The sequence below is a fragment of the Heptranchias perlo genome, chromosome 3, assembly GCF_035084215.1.
Source record: "Heptranchias perlo isolate sHepPer1 chromosome 3, sHepPer1.hap1, whole genome shotgun sequence".
NCBI lineage: Eukaryota > Metazoa > Chordata > Chondrichthyes > Hexanchiformes > Hexanchidae > Heptranchias > Heptranchias perlo.
In genome coordinates this window covers 104,683,624-104,698,405 of record NC_090327.1, presented here as the reverse complement: position 1 = coordinate 104,698,405, position 14,782 = coordinate 104,683,624, and the positions used below count along the sequence as shown (strand labels likewise).

Genomic DNA, 14,782 nt, shown 5'->3' with positions numbered 1-14,782 from the left:
GACTCGGCCAGCTCGGTCAGTCGTGGTGCTACCAAGCCACTCTTGGTGATGGACATTGAAGTCCCCACCCAGAGTACATTCTGTGCCCTTGCTACCCTCAGTGCTTCCTCCAAGTGGTGCTCAACATGGCGGAGGACTGATTCATCAGCTGAGGGAGGACCATAGGTGGTAATCAGCAGGAGGTTTCCTTGCCCATGTTTGACCTGATGCCATGAGATTTCATGGGGTCCGGAGTCAATGATGAGGACTCCCAGGGCCACTCCCTCCTGACTGTATATCACTGTACCGCCACCTCTGGTCGGTCTGTCCCTGCCGGTGGGACAGGACATACCCAGGGATGGTGATGGAAGAGTCTGGGACGTTTGCTGAAAGGTATGATTCTGTGAGTATGGCTATGTCAGGCTGTTGCTTGACTAGTCTGTGGGACAGCTCTCCTAATTTTGGCACAAGTCCCCAGATGTTAGTGAGGAGGACTTTGTAGGGTCGACTGGGCTTGGTTTGCCTTTGTTGTGTTCGGTGCCTAGTGGTCCGATGCGGAGTGGTCCGTCCACTGAGGAAGACTGTGACAAAATACGAGAAGACGTTAATAAACTTGCAGAAGGGCGTGTAATTAGCAAATGAATTTCAATATAGATAAGTGTGAGCTGGTGCATTTTGGTAGGAGGAATAAGGAAGCCACCTACACCTTGGAAAATAAGAGTCTAAATGGGGTAGAGGCACATCGGGATCAAAGTGTACACATTCACAAATCATTAAAAGTAGCAATGCAGGTTAACAAAGCCATAAAATGTGCAAACAAAGCACTGGGGTTCATTTCCTGAGGAATAGAATTCAGAAGCTGAGAAGTTATGTTAAACTTACATAGAGCCTTGGGTAGATCACATTTAAAATACTGTGCACAGTTCTGGGCCCCGATATTGGCGGGGAGGCCGGATGACAGCGGGTGCGCGATTGGGTGCGTAGGTAAACCGCCTAATAAAATCTGTCCGTTCCCCACGCGATGGCAGGAAATTGGAGCCACTTAATGTGGTTTCTGGGTTACCCGTCTGAAAGCTGCGCAGCGGGCGGACTGCGCACCTTTTTTTTAATTCGTTCATGGGATGTGGGCGTCGCTGGCGAGGCCGGCATTTATTGCCCATCCCTAATTGCCCTTGAGAAAGTGGTGGTGAGCCGCCTTCTTGAACCGCTGCAATCCGTGTGGTGACGGTTCTCCCACAGTGCTGTTAGGAAGTGAGTTCCAGGATTTTGACCCAGCGACGATGAAGGAACGGCGATATATTTCCAAGTCGGGATGGTGTGTGACTTGGAGGGGAACGTGCAGGTGATGTTGTTCCCATGTGCCTGCTGCTCTTGTCCTTCTAGATGGTACAGGTCGCTGGTTTGGGAGGTGCTGTCGAAGAAGCCTTGGCGAGTTGCTGCAGTGCATCCTGTGGATGGTACACACTGCAGCCACTGTGCGCCGGTGGTGAAGGGAGTGAATGTTTAGGGTGGTGGATGGGGTGCCAATCAAGCGGGCTGCTTTATCTTGGATGGTGTTGAGCTTCTTGAGTGTTGTTGGAGCTGCACTCATCCAAGCAAGTGGAGAGTATTCCATCACACTCCTGACTTGTGCCTTGTAGATGGTGGAAAGGCTTTGGGGAGTCAGGAGGTGAGTCACTCGCCGCAGAATACCCAGCACCTGCATCATAGGCTGTCAGCTGGAGGGTCTCTATTTAAAGTGTCAGTCCTCCAATGGCTGGTCCTAGAGCAAAAACCCAAATAGCATAATGGAGCAGCCCAGGGGAAAGGCTGTTCCTAGGTTCAGTGATGCCTCACTCCAGGTGCTACTGGATGGGGTGAGGAGGAGGAGGGATGTGTTCTACCCAGCAGACTGGAGGAAGTGGCCTCCCTCTGCCACTAAGAAGGCCTGGCTCGAGGTGGCAGAGGAGGTCACCAGCAGCAGCAACGTTTCCCGCACCTGGATCCGGTGCAGGAAGCGCTTCAATGACCTAACTAGGTCAGCCAAAGTGAGTTCACCTACGTCTTCCACACCACTGCCCACACCCCGCAACTCATTCTGCAATGCCAACACTACTGTATCACATCACTCCTCATGCCCACTCAAAGCTCATCCTCAACTTACCTGCACTTCCTCACCTCCCCATTACTCACCCCACCACTATCACTCAACCAAATCCCCATACACTGTCATGGCTCTGTCTCATACTCACCCTCTGATGCATCTCTTTCACCGTCAGCCGCACCCAAACCAATGCATTCAGCATTTGGCCACGTCAACATCACACACTCACGCGTCTGTACTTTTTCCCCTTATAGGAGAAGAGAGCCCAGAATGCACGGGAGAGGGCAAGGACCGGAGGGGGTCCACAACAGGTAGTCATCCTCACAGACGCAGAGCAGGAGGCGCTGGAGCTGAGCCACACCCTCGAGTGCCTGTCCGTCGGGGATGCCGAGACTGGCACCCGACAAATGTCTAGTGACAGAACTTTAACATTCAGCACACACAATATGAATTGATGTTAACATGCCTTGCCATCTTCAGCACCTCAACATCTGTGGTCATGCTTAATATTGCCTTCTGTTCTCTTACAGGGCCTTCAGCGACCGCTGTGATGGTGGAGGGTGATTCCTCAGAGAACCTGCCGGCCTCTGAGGGGGCGCCGTCACATCTGAGCGAGCCATCCACAGTGCAGATACACACATCTCGGTGGGTCCCAGTCCGCAGTTAGTTGGGGTCGCACGTGGTGAGTTACCACACACATGAGCACGAGCAGACACTGGTGGCAGGGACAGCTGTGGAGAATCCGCATCGGTGGGAGCACTCCTCTCCAGGCTCTGCTCAGCTGGACACAGATACTGAACCCAGGGGGCCATCCTTTAAAAGGAGAATGATCGAGGGACAGCAGCACATTTGCGAGGGGCTGGGGCTGGAACAGGTGCCACGTGCACACTCCACAATCATGCAGAGGACGGAGGAGTCCAACTCCTGCATGAGTGGAATGATGGCACAGGTAAGGGAGGGAATCTCTGAGATACTATCACAGGGAAGTGAGGGCATCTCTGAGATAGTGTCGCGGGTAAGTGCGGGAATGTCTGCGATGGAGGGAAGGCTAGCCTTCATGGAGCTTCAAGCACGGGTCACAGATAAGTCCATTCAGGCCCTGACAATGGCAGCTCGGACTCAGGGTGAAGAACATTCTGCCACCTTAAACAGGCAGGCCTTACAAGGCTTCACATATGTCCTCCAAACTGTTGTCCAGCAGAGTGGTAGGCGTGGGCCTGGCCTATGGGAGGGATGATGGTGAAAGGGGACATGGAAGTGGGGACGCCACCTCAAAGCGCTCCCATGTCTCACCCGTTGCCCCCCTCTCAACCAGTACCTGCAATGCTGCCTCCTCTCCAGGTTGCCGAGTCTGCCCCTGCACGGTGCCGGTGGAGCAGTCTTTGGAGGGGCCCTCACGGGCACTGAAACCCAGAGGGCGTAGGCCCAAAGCATCTAATCGGTCAGGGCATGAACAAGAGCAACCTGCCACTACCTCTGCTGCAACCACAGGGGAAGCACCACGTAGAAGTAGTTCGCAAGCGAAAGGCGAAGGTTTTGTAAGCACAAAGGGGATGCACAAGGGTGTTTGACAGTTGATCATGCTTTTTATTTATATTTGCTTTTTGTTAAACACACATTAAATATTATTATTGTCACAACTACTGCCACGTCTTGGCCATGCTTGACTGGCTTCTGTAATCAGGTCCTTTCATAAGGTTCACCATGAACGCTCACACTTGATGCCACCCATTGGGTCACTCTACAGTGGACGTATGTGTAGTTGCAGGACTGTTTTGTGCAGGGAGCGGGGGTGGGGGTTGGTGTGGCCACTGCTCTATCCAGGTGGTGAGGACTGGACTTTTCTCACAGTCTGATGTTAGGAGAACCGTTCACATATCAATGACTCCCTAGCCTCACAAGCAGCCAGATGAGCCGCTGTTCTGCCCATGGCTTGCTCCTGCTCCTCCTCCTCCTCCGCCTCTTCAAGGTGGGTGGCAGATGTGGATGGGGCCTCCTCAAGTGGCACCACTCTCTGTTGTGTCATGTTGTGCAGGGCACAACAGATGACTATAATGCGTCCCACTCTGTCTGGTGCGTATTGAAGCGCTCTCCCAGAACAATCAAAGCACCTGAAGCGCATCTTGAGCAGCCCCTATAGCATGCTCAATTGTAGACCTGGTAGCGATGTGGCTGTCGTTTTTCGACGCTGTTGCTCGGTGTTGGCGTTCCTCAGAGGAGTCATGAGCCATGTGTGCAGGGGATATCCCTTATCCCCGAGGAGCCATCCCTTGCGGGTGTTCAGTGCGTGGAAGAGGGGCGGGACGTTACACTCCCGGAGGATGAAGGAATTGTGGCAGCTGCCAGGGTATCTGGTGCACACGTGAAGGAATCGCTTGCGGTGGTCACAAACGAGCTGAGTGTTGATGGAGTGATAGCTCTTCCTGTTGATGAACAGTCCTGGCTCGTGTGGAGGTGCTCACATTGCTATATGGGTGCAATCGATTACACCCTGCACCCGTGGGAAGCCAGCCACAGCATGGAATCCCAGTGTCATCTCCCTCTGGCCGAGGTCGTCCATGGGGAAGTTGACGTAGTGCGAGGCCCTGCGAAACAAACCATCGGGGACCTGCCTTATGCGGCTGTGTGCAGACGACTGAGAGGCCCCGGCGATGTCCCCGATGGCACCCTGGAATGATCCGGAGGCGAAGAAGTTGAGGGCAGTGGTGACTTTGACAGTGACAGGTAAGGAGATGCTGCTCAGCCCAGCCGGGAGCAAATCGGTACGAAGGAGGCTGCAGGTTTCTGCGACTACCTGGCAACTGACTCTGAGCCTCCATATGCACTGCGCCTCAGAGAGGTCCAGGAAGCTGAGCCTCGGTCTGTAGACCCTGTTGTGAGGGTACTGCCTCCTGCGACGTCGCTCTATCTGTTGTTGCCCTCCGTGCTCTTGTGCAGGTGCCTGTGGTGCAGCACTGTGATGTGGAGCTCCACATGGCGGAGGTGGACGCCGTGCCTGGTGACGCTGGTGATGTTGCTCGTCCTCGGATGTAGTGGTGAATGCAGCCATGGCAGCCCCCCCACCCCCCCATCCTGACGGTGTGAGTTTGAGGGGGTCCACAAAGTAGATAAATGTGTTTGCACAGCAGAGTTTTGAGTGGAAAGTAAGAATTTTGAGTGAAAACACAAAGGTCTTGCAGCCAGAACTTTGTCTGAAGTGACAGAGTGCCCTGCTGCAATAAATGACGTTTTCTCCCCACCTGTCAAATAATTATTTGCATCTCCCACTGGCTGCTGGCTGAAATACGTCTGTTGCAACAGGGAATGTTTTCCACATGGGAAACACGCTGAGGAACCTTCAAAATTGCACCCCTGCCTAAATGTCTACTCAATCAGGTATTTCAAGTACCTTAACTATCTGTCAAAGTGTGTAAATTATCATCCCACTGGCTTTAATTGCCGATGGGACTTCCGCATTCAGGAGGTGCGCGCACCCGGACACGTCACTGGGGAATCCGGAAGTCAGTGGGTTGGAACCAGGTTCCGAACCCACTCTGGATTTCTCCGATTTTAAGAGCCCGCCCCGCCCCAAATGCACCTACTCCGCCATCCGAAAATCGGCCCCCAGGTCGCTATGTTACAAAAAGGGTATAGAAGCACTATAGTGCAAAAAAGATTTATAAGGATGATACCAGAACTAAGAGGGTACAACTATCAGAAAAGACTGAACAGGCTGGGGTTCATTTCTCTAGAAAAGGGAAGACCAAGAGGTGACCTGATAGAGGTCTTCAAAATTATGAAGGGGTTTGATAGGATAGATGTGGACAGGATGTTTGCACTTGTGGGGGAATCCAAAGCTAGGGGCCATAAATACAAAATAGTCACTCATAAATCCAATAAGGAATTCAGGAGAAATTTTGTAACTCAGAGAGTGGTGAGAATGTGGATCAAAAGCAAAATACTGCAGATGCTGGAAATCTGAAATAAAAACAGAAAATGCTGGACAAGCTCAGCAAGTGAGGCAGCATCTGTGAAGAAAGAGACAGAGTTAACGTTTCAGGTCGAAGATCTTTTCCCCTTTCACAACCTCTTCTTGCCAGTTTATTATGGTGAGAATGTGGAACTTGGACATGGAGTGGTTGAGGCGAATAGCATAGATGCATTTAAGGGGATGAAAGACAACCACATGAGGGAGAAAGGAAGAGAAGGATATGATGATAGGATGAGATGAAGTAAGGTGGGAGGAGACTCATGTGGAGCATAAACACCAGCCTGTTGGGCTGAATGGCCTGTTTCTGTGCAGTAAAATTCCATGTAATTCTATGTAATCCTTCTTTGATTTCAGATGTCTACATTTACAGAAAAGTGACCAATTTTAGGGAGCGATCAGGTCCATTCAGTTGCAGAAACACATAGCTGAATAGAAATGGAAAATGTGAGCTCCCCCATTGGCCTAGTCGGGTAAATGTACCTGTCAGTGCAGTACTGGGCCATCAAAAGCAGAAGGTCTCAAGTTCAATTGTCAGTCTGTGCTGAGTTAGCTGATCACTCAGGAGTAAGAGCTTTATAATTGGTCTCAATACCGCTGACGTACAGTGGTGAAAAATCAGCCAAGGTTACTGCTCCTGATTGCCATTTAGCAATCCTTAATGGAACTTGCCATTGTGCATGGACATAATATGAAGACAGGATCAAGCTCAACTATGATGCTCCTAAGCCGGATATTGGGCATCTCTGATGCCACTCAAAGGCAGACAGCACCTCTGAAAGGGCAGGTGCACTCTAGCTGCAGAATGAAGGGAAAACTTATCAAGACTGAATAGCTTCAACAAGCACTGAGAGGGCACCAAGGTTCTCTGATGCTTCCTTGGAGGCCCTGGTGCAGGCAGTGGACAGGAGGGACACCCTCTTCCCTCCAGGCATCAACTCAGGAGACACTGGGAAGAGGTCGCAGAGTACATCAATGTCAGGAGCTTAGCACCCAGTACGTGACTACAATGCTGGAAAAGCTCAATGACCCCAGTAGAGCTGTCAAGGTAAGAATACTGTTCTATTACTCTGCTCACAGGACTCACCTCCCCCGCTTCCCTTCACTTTCCTACAATCATTACACTTCCTTCTCCTTTACTTTCCCTCATCTATTCCTACCCTTACTTCCCCATACCTTACATCTACCAGGGTATCCAGATTCACCATGACAAGCACATTCTCAAAACACCACATGAGACTCTCCCTTCTTTCTTGCAGGAGAAGGTCACACACAGCTCCAGACAGCAGGCTGCCACCAGAGGAGGAACAGTCCACCTGCACCGAGTGTACTTTAGAGGCTAGGTTAGAGGAGGTGCCTTAGCATAATGAATCACCGGGCACAAGTGCACAGGAGCTATGCCGGGGGATAGGATGCCACAGGTGCCAGCTCGCCGGAGGGTGAGATCACATACTAGTTCTGCTGCAGAGGATTCAGATTTTGACTTCCAGGACCCAGCCAACCGACGAAGGCTGATGGCCATATACCAGGAAATGCTAGGTGCACTGGGCAGCCTGCCAGCGAGTTTGTGCACAATGCCGCAGAGCACAGAGGAGTCCAGCTCTAACTTGTCTTAAGGCTTCACGCATGGTCACAGTGGTCAGCTCCATCAACATCACAATGACGTCCTCCCGTCACAGAGCCCTTCCTGATAGCTCTCCCAGCTGCCACCTCAGCTTTGGGGGGTGGGGGGGAATCACTGTTGATAGGGATGTCCAGAGCGTCACATCACTCTTGCACTCTGTTCCAGCGCAGAGCCATAGGAGTGCTGAGGCGCAGTCCCAGAAGAGTAGCTTTGGCTCCATGGAAGAGGTTCCTGCTCTCCTCTCTTAGGAAGACAGCATGCTTGCTCCCCTGCCACCCATCCGCCAATGCTCTTGTCAGTGCCACACAGCTAGTTGGGCCAGATTGCCCCAGCCCATCCCGGGGCCTTAAGGCTCAGAGCTGCTCAAGGTCACCCATCACTGCCATCTGAAGTGTCCTCATTGGAAGCTCAGCAGCCTTCCACCTCCCATGCTGTGGTCACTTGGGAAACACTCCACGGGAGCACCAGGATAGGAAAATGAGCACACAAAGCAGGCACTAAGGGCATGCGTGTGGGTGATTTGTGACAATATTTGTTTGATCATTTTTTTTTGTTGTGGATTTGGTGTTTATCTTTGCAATGAAGTGAAGGCAAGACCCATAAGTTTGGACTGAAGGAAGGCAATCGGATGGTGGTAGTAAGGACAGTGGTAAGGATTGTGGGATTATTGGTGTATTGGGGATGGAAGGGATGGTTCAGATAAAGTGCACCTTGATGAGTTGGTGTCTGAGAGATCTTGCAATTAGGGGCACTAGTGATCACTGCCTCTCCTTCTCCTCTTCCTCTCCTCCACCTGCACTTGTTGCTGCCCAGATGGTGTTAAAGGCTGGTCCCTCATAATGGTGAAGTTGTGGAGCATGCAGCAGATGATGACAAATCTGGATTCCCTCTTAGGGATGTACTGCAAAGCTCCTCTAAACGGTCCGGGCAGCGGAAGCGTTGCTTGAGTACCCCAATTGTTGGCTGGATGTTTTTTGTGACGGCATAGCTCTCATTGTAGGCCTGCTCTGCACCTTTGCGGGGGTTCCTGACAGGAGTCATGAGACATGTCTGGATGGGATAGCCCTTGTCGCCAGACTATAACTTGCCAGCCTGGTTCGAATAAAGGCACCACAGAGGACTGGTGCAGGTTGAAAGAGTCAAGACTGCTGGCAGGATACTGGGCAGAGACCTGCATGATGGGCTGCCTGTGGTCGCAAACCAGCGTGATGTTGAAGAAGTGGAATGCCTTATGATTAATAAAAGTGCCAGGCTGGTGGTCTTCCTCACTGCTCCCCCTCGTCTTCCAGCCCCGTCTTCCAGCTCAGGTTCCCATCCCCCTGCCACTCTAGTTTAAACCTTTCCCAACAGCACTAGCAAACACCCCCGCGAGGACATTGGTCCCGGTCGTGCTCGGGTGTAACCCATCCCGCTTGTACAGGTCCCAGCTTCCCCAGAACCGGTCCCAATGTCCCAGGAATCTAAATCCCTCCCTCCTACACCATCCCTGCAGCCATGCATTCATCTGGTCTATTCTCCTGTTCTTATACTCACGAGCATGTGGCACTGGTAGTAATCCTGAGATCACTACCTTTGAAGTCCTGCTTTTTAATTTATCTCCTAACTCCTTAAATTCACTTGCAGGACCTCATCCCTTTCTTTACCTATGTCGTTGGTACCGATATGGACTACGACTACTGGCTGTTCACCCTCCCCCTCCAGAATGTCCTGCAGCCGCTCCGCGACATCCTTGACCCTAGCACCAGGGAGGCAACATACCATACTGGAGTCACGTTTGCGGCCGCAGAAATGCCTATCTGTTCCCCTTACAATTGAATCCCCTATCACTATAGCCCTGTCACTCTTCTTCCTCCCCTCCTGTGCAGCTGAGTCACCCGTGGTGCCACGAACTTGGCTCTTACTGCTTTCCCCTGATAAGCCATCTCCCCCAACAGTATCCAAAGCGGTATATCTGTTTGAAAGGGAGATGGCCCCAGGGGACTCCTGCTTTACCTGCTTAGTCCTTTTACTCTGCCTGGCGGTCACCCATTTCCTTTCTGCCTGCGTAACCTTAACCTGTGGTGTGACCACCTCACTGAACGTGCTATCCACGATAATTTCAGCATCGTGGATGCTCCACAGTGAATCCACCCGCAGCTCCAGCATGATTTTAGCCTGGAAAAATGGGTGGGTTGGGGGCAGTAAAAATCGCAAAAATCTAAAACCCGCTCCCAACTCGCCTCCAACCCGCCCATTTCCAGTTTTCACGGAGGCGGGACAAGGGGTGGGCGACCAACCCGCTCTCAGGAGACGAGTCGGGCATTAAAAGCTTTCAAGGAGGCAGCAGGCCTCCATTTTCAAATCTTTTTTGTTTTTAACCCCTGGGGGCCAGGATTCCTGGGCCTTCTCCTGCACGCCACGTGAGCGGAGGCGAGAAGGCCTGAAACTGCTAGTAAGTGCCTTTATAGCACAGCTTGTGGACCTGGAGGAGCAGGAGTGCTTCCCCCAGGCCCAACAAGCTTACCTGCAGCAACCCCGACCAGCGATCGCCTCCCCCTCCCCTAATGATCGTGACCCCCCGCAACGATCACGATACCCCCCTCCAATGATCAACGACCCCTCCCCCAATGATCGCAATCCCCTGCAACGATTGCGATCTCCCCCTCCAACCATCGGCGACACCCCTCAACAATCCGGACCCTCCAACGAATGTCGACCCCCCCAACAATTGCAATCCCCCCCCACGATCGCCGAACCTCCCCCCCGCAACGATCGTCACCGCCCAAACAATTGTGATCCCCTCCAATGACTGACCCCCGATCCCCCACCCGATGACTGAATCCCCCCTCGATGACTGACAGCCCCCTGATGACTAACCCCCCCCACCCCGATGACCTCCCAATCTCTCGGTCCCTACCCCTCCCCCCACCCCGATGACCCCTTAATCCATACTTACCTGAATACGTCCTCTTCCTGGCTCTTCTCCTGTCTGACTGAGAGCCAGCCTGTCAATCAGGCAGGCCTGTCGGGCGGCAAATCGGCAAAAAAGAAAAAAACAACGTCCTTACATCAAAACTGCAAGGATGTCCGGGAAATCCGTACTTCCAGGTTTCCCGACAGGAATTCCACTCTCCCACCCGCCCCGGGCTAAAATTATGCCCTAAGTCTAAAACAAATAGCCAAACTCTCAAAATTAATATCATGCCTAAAGTTTACATAAAAAGTATTTAGGTTTGCATATTAGTTGAGAGCTCTTGTGTTCAAGGCTGTTATATTGAAACAGTAACAGTGTTGGTCTCCATTTCAAAAATCTTATGTCCCAGTGTGTAAGACAAACCTCTGACTAACCTTTGCTTCCTTTTGCCATCCTTGATAACCTTTAATCTTTCAATATCCATCCACAGCCACCAATATTTCTCACCAGCTGTTCCGTGAAGAAACTTTTTGAATTTTTCAATGCTCTTTCTGTTCTTGAAATTATAACTGTGACGTGGTGTCACGTAGCAGAAATCTCTGATATCATCTTCCTCATTAGACGAATCAGATTCTGTACTTTCCTCACCCATATTGTCTGAAAAACCTTGAGTCTTTACATTATCACTCACTGCAGATGATCTCTCTACATTCAGCTGATCAGTTTGAGAAACATTAGACTTTGGTGCTATGTTAGTATCAATCTTTGAATTACTGTCCAAGTGAGGTTTTGTTTGATCAAGTGTAGAAGGGAGGTTGGTTTCTGAACTTTGGGCTGTTGTTTTATCATCGGTTCTGACTTCCTCTTCTTGAGTCGTTGTTTTATCATCGGTGCTGACTTGTTCTTCGTCATTTTCTTTTTCTTCTTTGTCAGGTTCAGTTTCACTGTCTGACTTCACCTTGAGGAAAACTGTTCCTGGTTCTTGCAAAGCGTACTCAGGGACGAATTCAAATAATTTGTCATCCACAACTTTTGGTTTGGAAAAACCTGTGTGGCACATATGTTGATCAACGTCGAAAAATGCTCTGTCTATGCGCCGTCTGCTGCCGTAGGATCTCGTTGGCATCTTTCCAGCTTCAATACTGATCAAAACGTCATCCAATAACGAAATACCTAGAGCAATTCAATTTTAAGGAATTTAATTCCTTTTATGGGAAAAGGGCAAGGATTCAGTGGCAAAGTCATGGTATGTGACACATTCGCATTTGTCTCTGTATTTGTTTTAGAAACTGCGAGTCCCAACAGGTCAGGACAACATGGGATATCGTCTTATAACAGTGGCAGTTGGGCTGGAGTGACAGGCAACCCTGAAACTCAAGCCTGATGTCATCTGGTTTGAAAACTGATGTTCTACTAACTGAACTAATGGATCTCATGCTTTTTGTACCAGCCACACAATGCATTCTCAGGGGGTCTGGTGAGGGAGTGGGGAGAAAATGTCTTCAAAAATGGATAACTAGTAGTTAATTCAGGCAAATATCATTTGGCACTTTGTAGCCTGTGCACAATGATCCTGGAATACGTGAATGGGGCTCATAAACAAATCAAAGGTCATCAAGTTATATGAGATTTCCAGCCATTAATGACAGAACAACATTTATTCATTTGTATAAAAGTACTAAATTTCTAAAAAGAAACCCAATATAATAGAGTAACCTTTATTAACAAAACATTTATTTTGCTTAATTTTTTTAGAAATACAAATTTTACATTATTTTTGAGAAACAAACTCAAACATCATTGTAAAGAATGGTAAGAGTTTACCTATCTGCAGTGTTTAAACATTTTCAGTAAAGAACTACAAATGTTTTGTTCTGCAAAAGGATGTTGAAATATCCAGTGGTCATGGTGCACTGGTGCTGTAAATTCAAATATTTACTATCACTGCACAAGTGCATCATGTCTATTTAGGCCCTTTGCATATATAAATAAGGGGGGCTATTGCTTCTTTGAGGGCCTCATTGAAAGATAGTCCTGCCTATTTAACAGAAAATATGGTCTACATGCAGCCCAATCAGCAGTTCTTAGAGGGACCGCTGGAGGCCATCATCAAAAAGGTAAATTTGTTAAAAATATACTTAACCTGAATGTGGAACTGGAAGGAGCGCTCCCGGCTCCACTACAGTGCCAAAGGCCTTTGCCGGCTCTCGCTCAGTCACCTCCCAATCGACTCCCCCTCCCGATCGCCCCCACCTCTCCCTGCAAATCAGTGCCTCCCTCCTGATCACTTCCCTCCCTCTGAATCGCCTAATTCCCCCTCCAACCATTCTCCACACCCGGCTTCACATTCAGGCAAGTATTTTTTAACAAACTTATTTATTGGCAGCCTCCGGCGGTATCTTTAAATCCGCGTGTAGGCCACATTTTCTTGAGCGCAGCTGGCTTGGTGCCGGCTTCATTCATGACAGACCAATTTTGCAAAGGGGGCCTCAACAAGACATTAGTCCCATCATCTGCATATGCAAGGCGCATAATGCCTGTTTCAGGCACGAGCCCTGGGCATATCTTTTTCTGCCTTTACCAATATGGCGGGTGGCACAATTCAAGCGCGGAATGTGCGCACGCATGCCTCCTGCTATATTGGAGGATTAGGCACCCATTTTACACTGAGCCTGCCCTTCCAGTGGGGAGCCATGTTTGAACGGAACATGGAGAATTAGCACTACAATGTTGTAGCCCTGTCTCCAATCTGCACTCCTATTGAGCACGGAACCCTGCTGGGTGCACAGAATCCATGAATTTCACAATAATTTGAGGAATTAAAACAACAAAATAAGACACTGCAGTATCTTACCAACACATGTTGGTACACCAAACACCCAGGAACCAACTTGGTTGTAATTCCTAACATAATGAATTTGAGTTGCTAATCTTAATAGGACCATCGGATAGAATTATTGAGCATGCTGCTTCTCACTGCAAGAGAAGGAAATACAAGCTTGGGGTATCCTTGCACACCATTTAGCAGCTCAATAGGTCCATAACCCACCTTTTCAGCTTCTGAAATGGTGCATGGTGTGGGAGGAAATGGAGTGTGTATGTGTTTTGGGAGAGAATAAGCAAACTAATCAAAAAAGATTTACCTTTCAAAAAAGGGTATAAGGATAAACCCAGCAACCATAGGCCAGTCAGTTTTACCTCAGTGGTGGGGAAACTTTTAGAAATGATAATCCGTGACAGAATTAACAGTCACTTGGACGAGTGTGGATTGATTAGGGAAAGCCAGCACAGATTTGTTCAAGGCAAATCGTGTTTAACTAACCTGATAACAGTTTTTTGATGAGGCAACAGAGAGGGTAGATGAAAGCAATGCAGTTGATGTAGTGTATATGAACTTTCAAAAGGCGTTTGATAAAGTGCCGCTTATCATCAAGATTGCGGCCCATGGAATAAAGGGGGCAGTAGCAACATGGACACAGAATTGGCTAAGGGACAGGAAACAGAGAGTAATGGTGAATGATTGTTCTTCAGACTGGAGGGAGGTGTACAGTGGTGTTCCCCAGGGGCCAGTGCAGGGACTACTGCTTTTCTTGATATATATTAATGACTTGGACTTGGGTGTACAGGGCAGAATTTCAAAATTTGGAGATGACACAAAACTTGGAAGGGTAGTAAACAGTGAGGATAATTCTTGAGTCCTCTGGCACCACCCCTATATCTAAGGAGGATTGGAAGATTATGGCCAGCATCTCTGCAATTTCCGCCCTGACTACCTGCAGCAACCTAGGATGCATCCCATCCGGACCAGGTGACTTATATACTTTAAGTACAGCCAGCCTTTCTAGTACCTGCTCTTTATCGATTTTCACCCCATTCAGCATCTCAATTACCTCCCCTTTTATTGTGACTTCGGCAGCATCTTCTTCCTTGGTAAAGACAGATGCAAAGTACTCATTTAGTACCTCAGCCATGCCCTCTGCTATCCATGCGTACATCTCCTTTTTGGTCCCTAATTGGCCCCACCCCTTCTCTTACGACCCGTTTACTATTTATATGACTGTAGAAGACTTTTGGATTCCCTTTTATGTTGGCCGCCAGTCTATTCTCATACTCCCTCTTTTTTTTATTCGTTCATGTGATGTGGGCGTCGCGGGCAAGGCCAGCATTTATTGCCCATTCCTAATTGCCCTTGAGAAGGTGGTGGTGAGCGGCCTTCTTGAACCGCTGCAGTCCGTC

General features: G+C 49.5%; 1 protein-coding gene across 1 annotated transcript in view; it reads right to left on the bottom strand.

Annotated features, from left to right (window-relative positions):
• LOC137308573 (regulator of G-protein signaling 22) overlaps positions 1-14,782 on the bottom strand; it is a 150,207-nt gene that overhangs the window by 80,908 nt on the left and 54,517 nt on the right. The window contains exon 12 of the mRNA XM_067977192.1: positions 10,981-11,719. Coding sequence (XP_067833293.1) covers positions 10,981-11,719 — 739 coding nt within the window. The remainder of the gene's footprint in view (positions 1-10,980; positions 11,720-14,782) is intronic.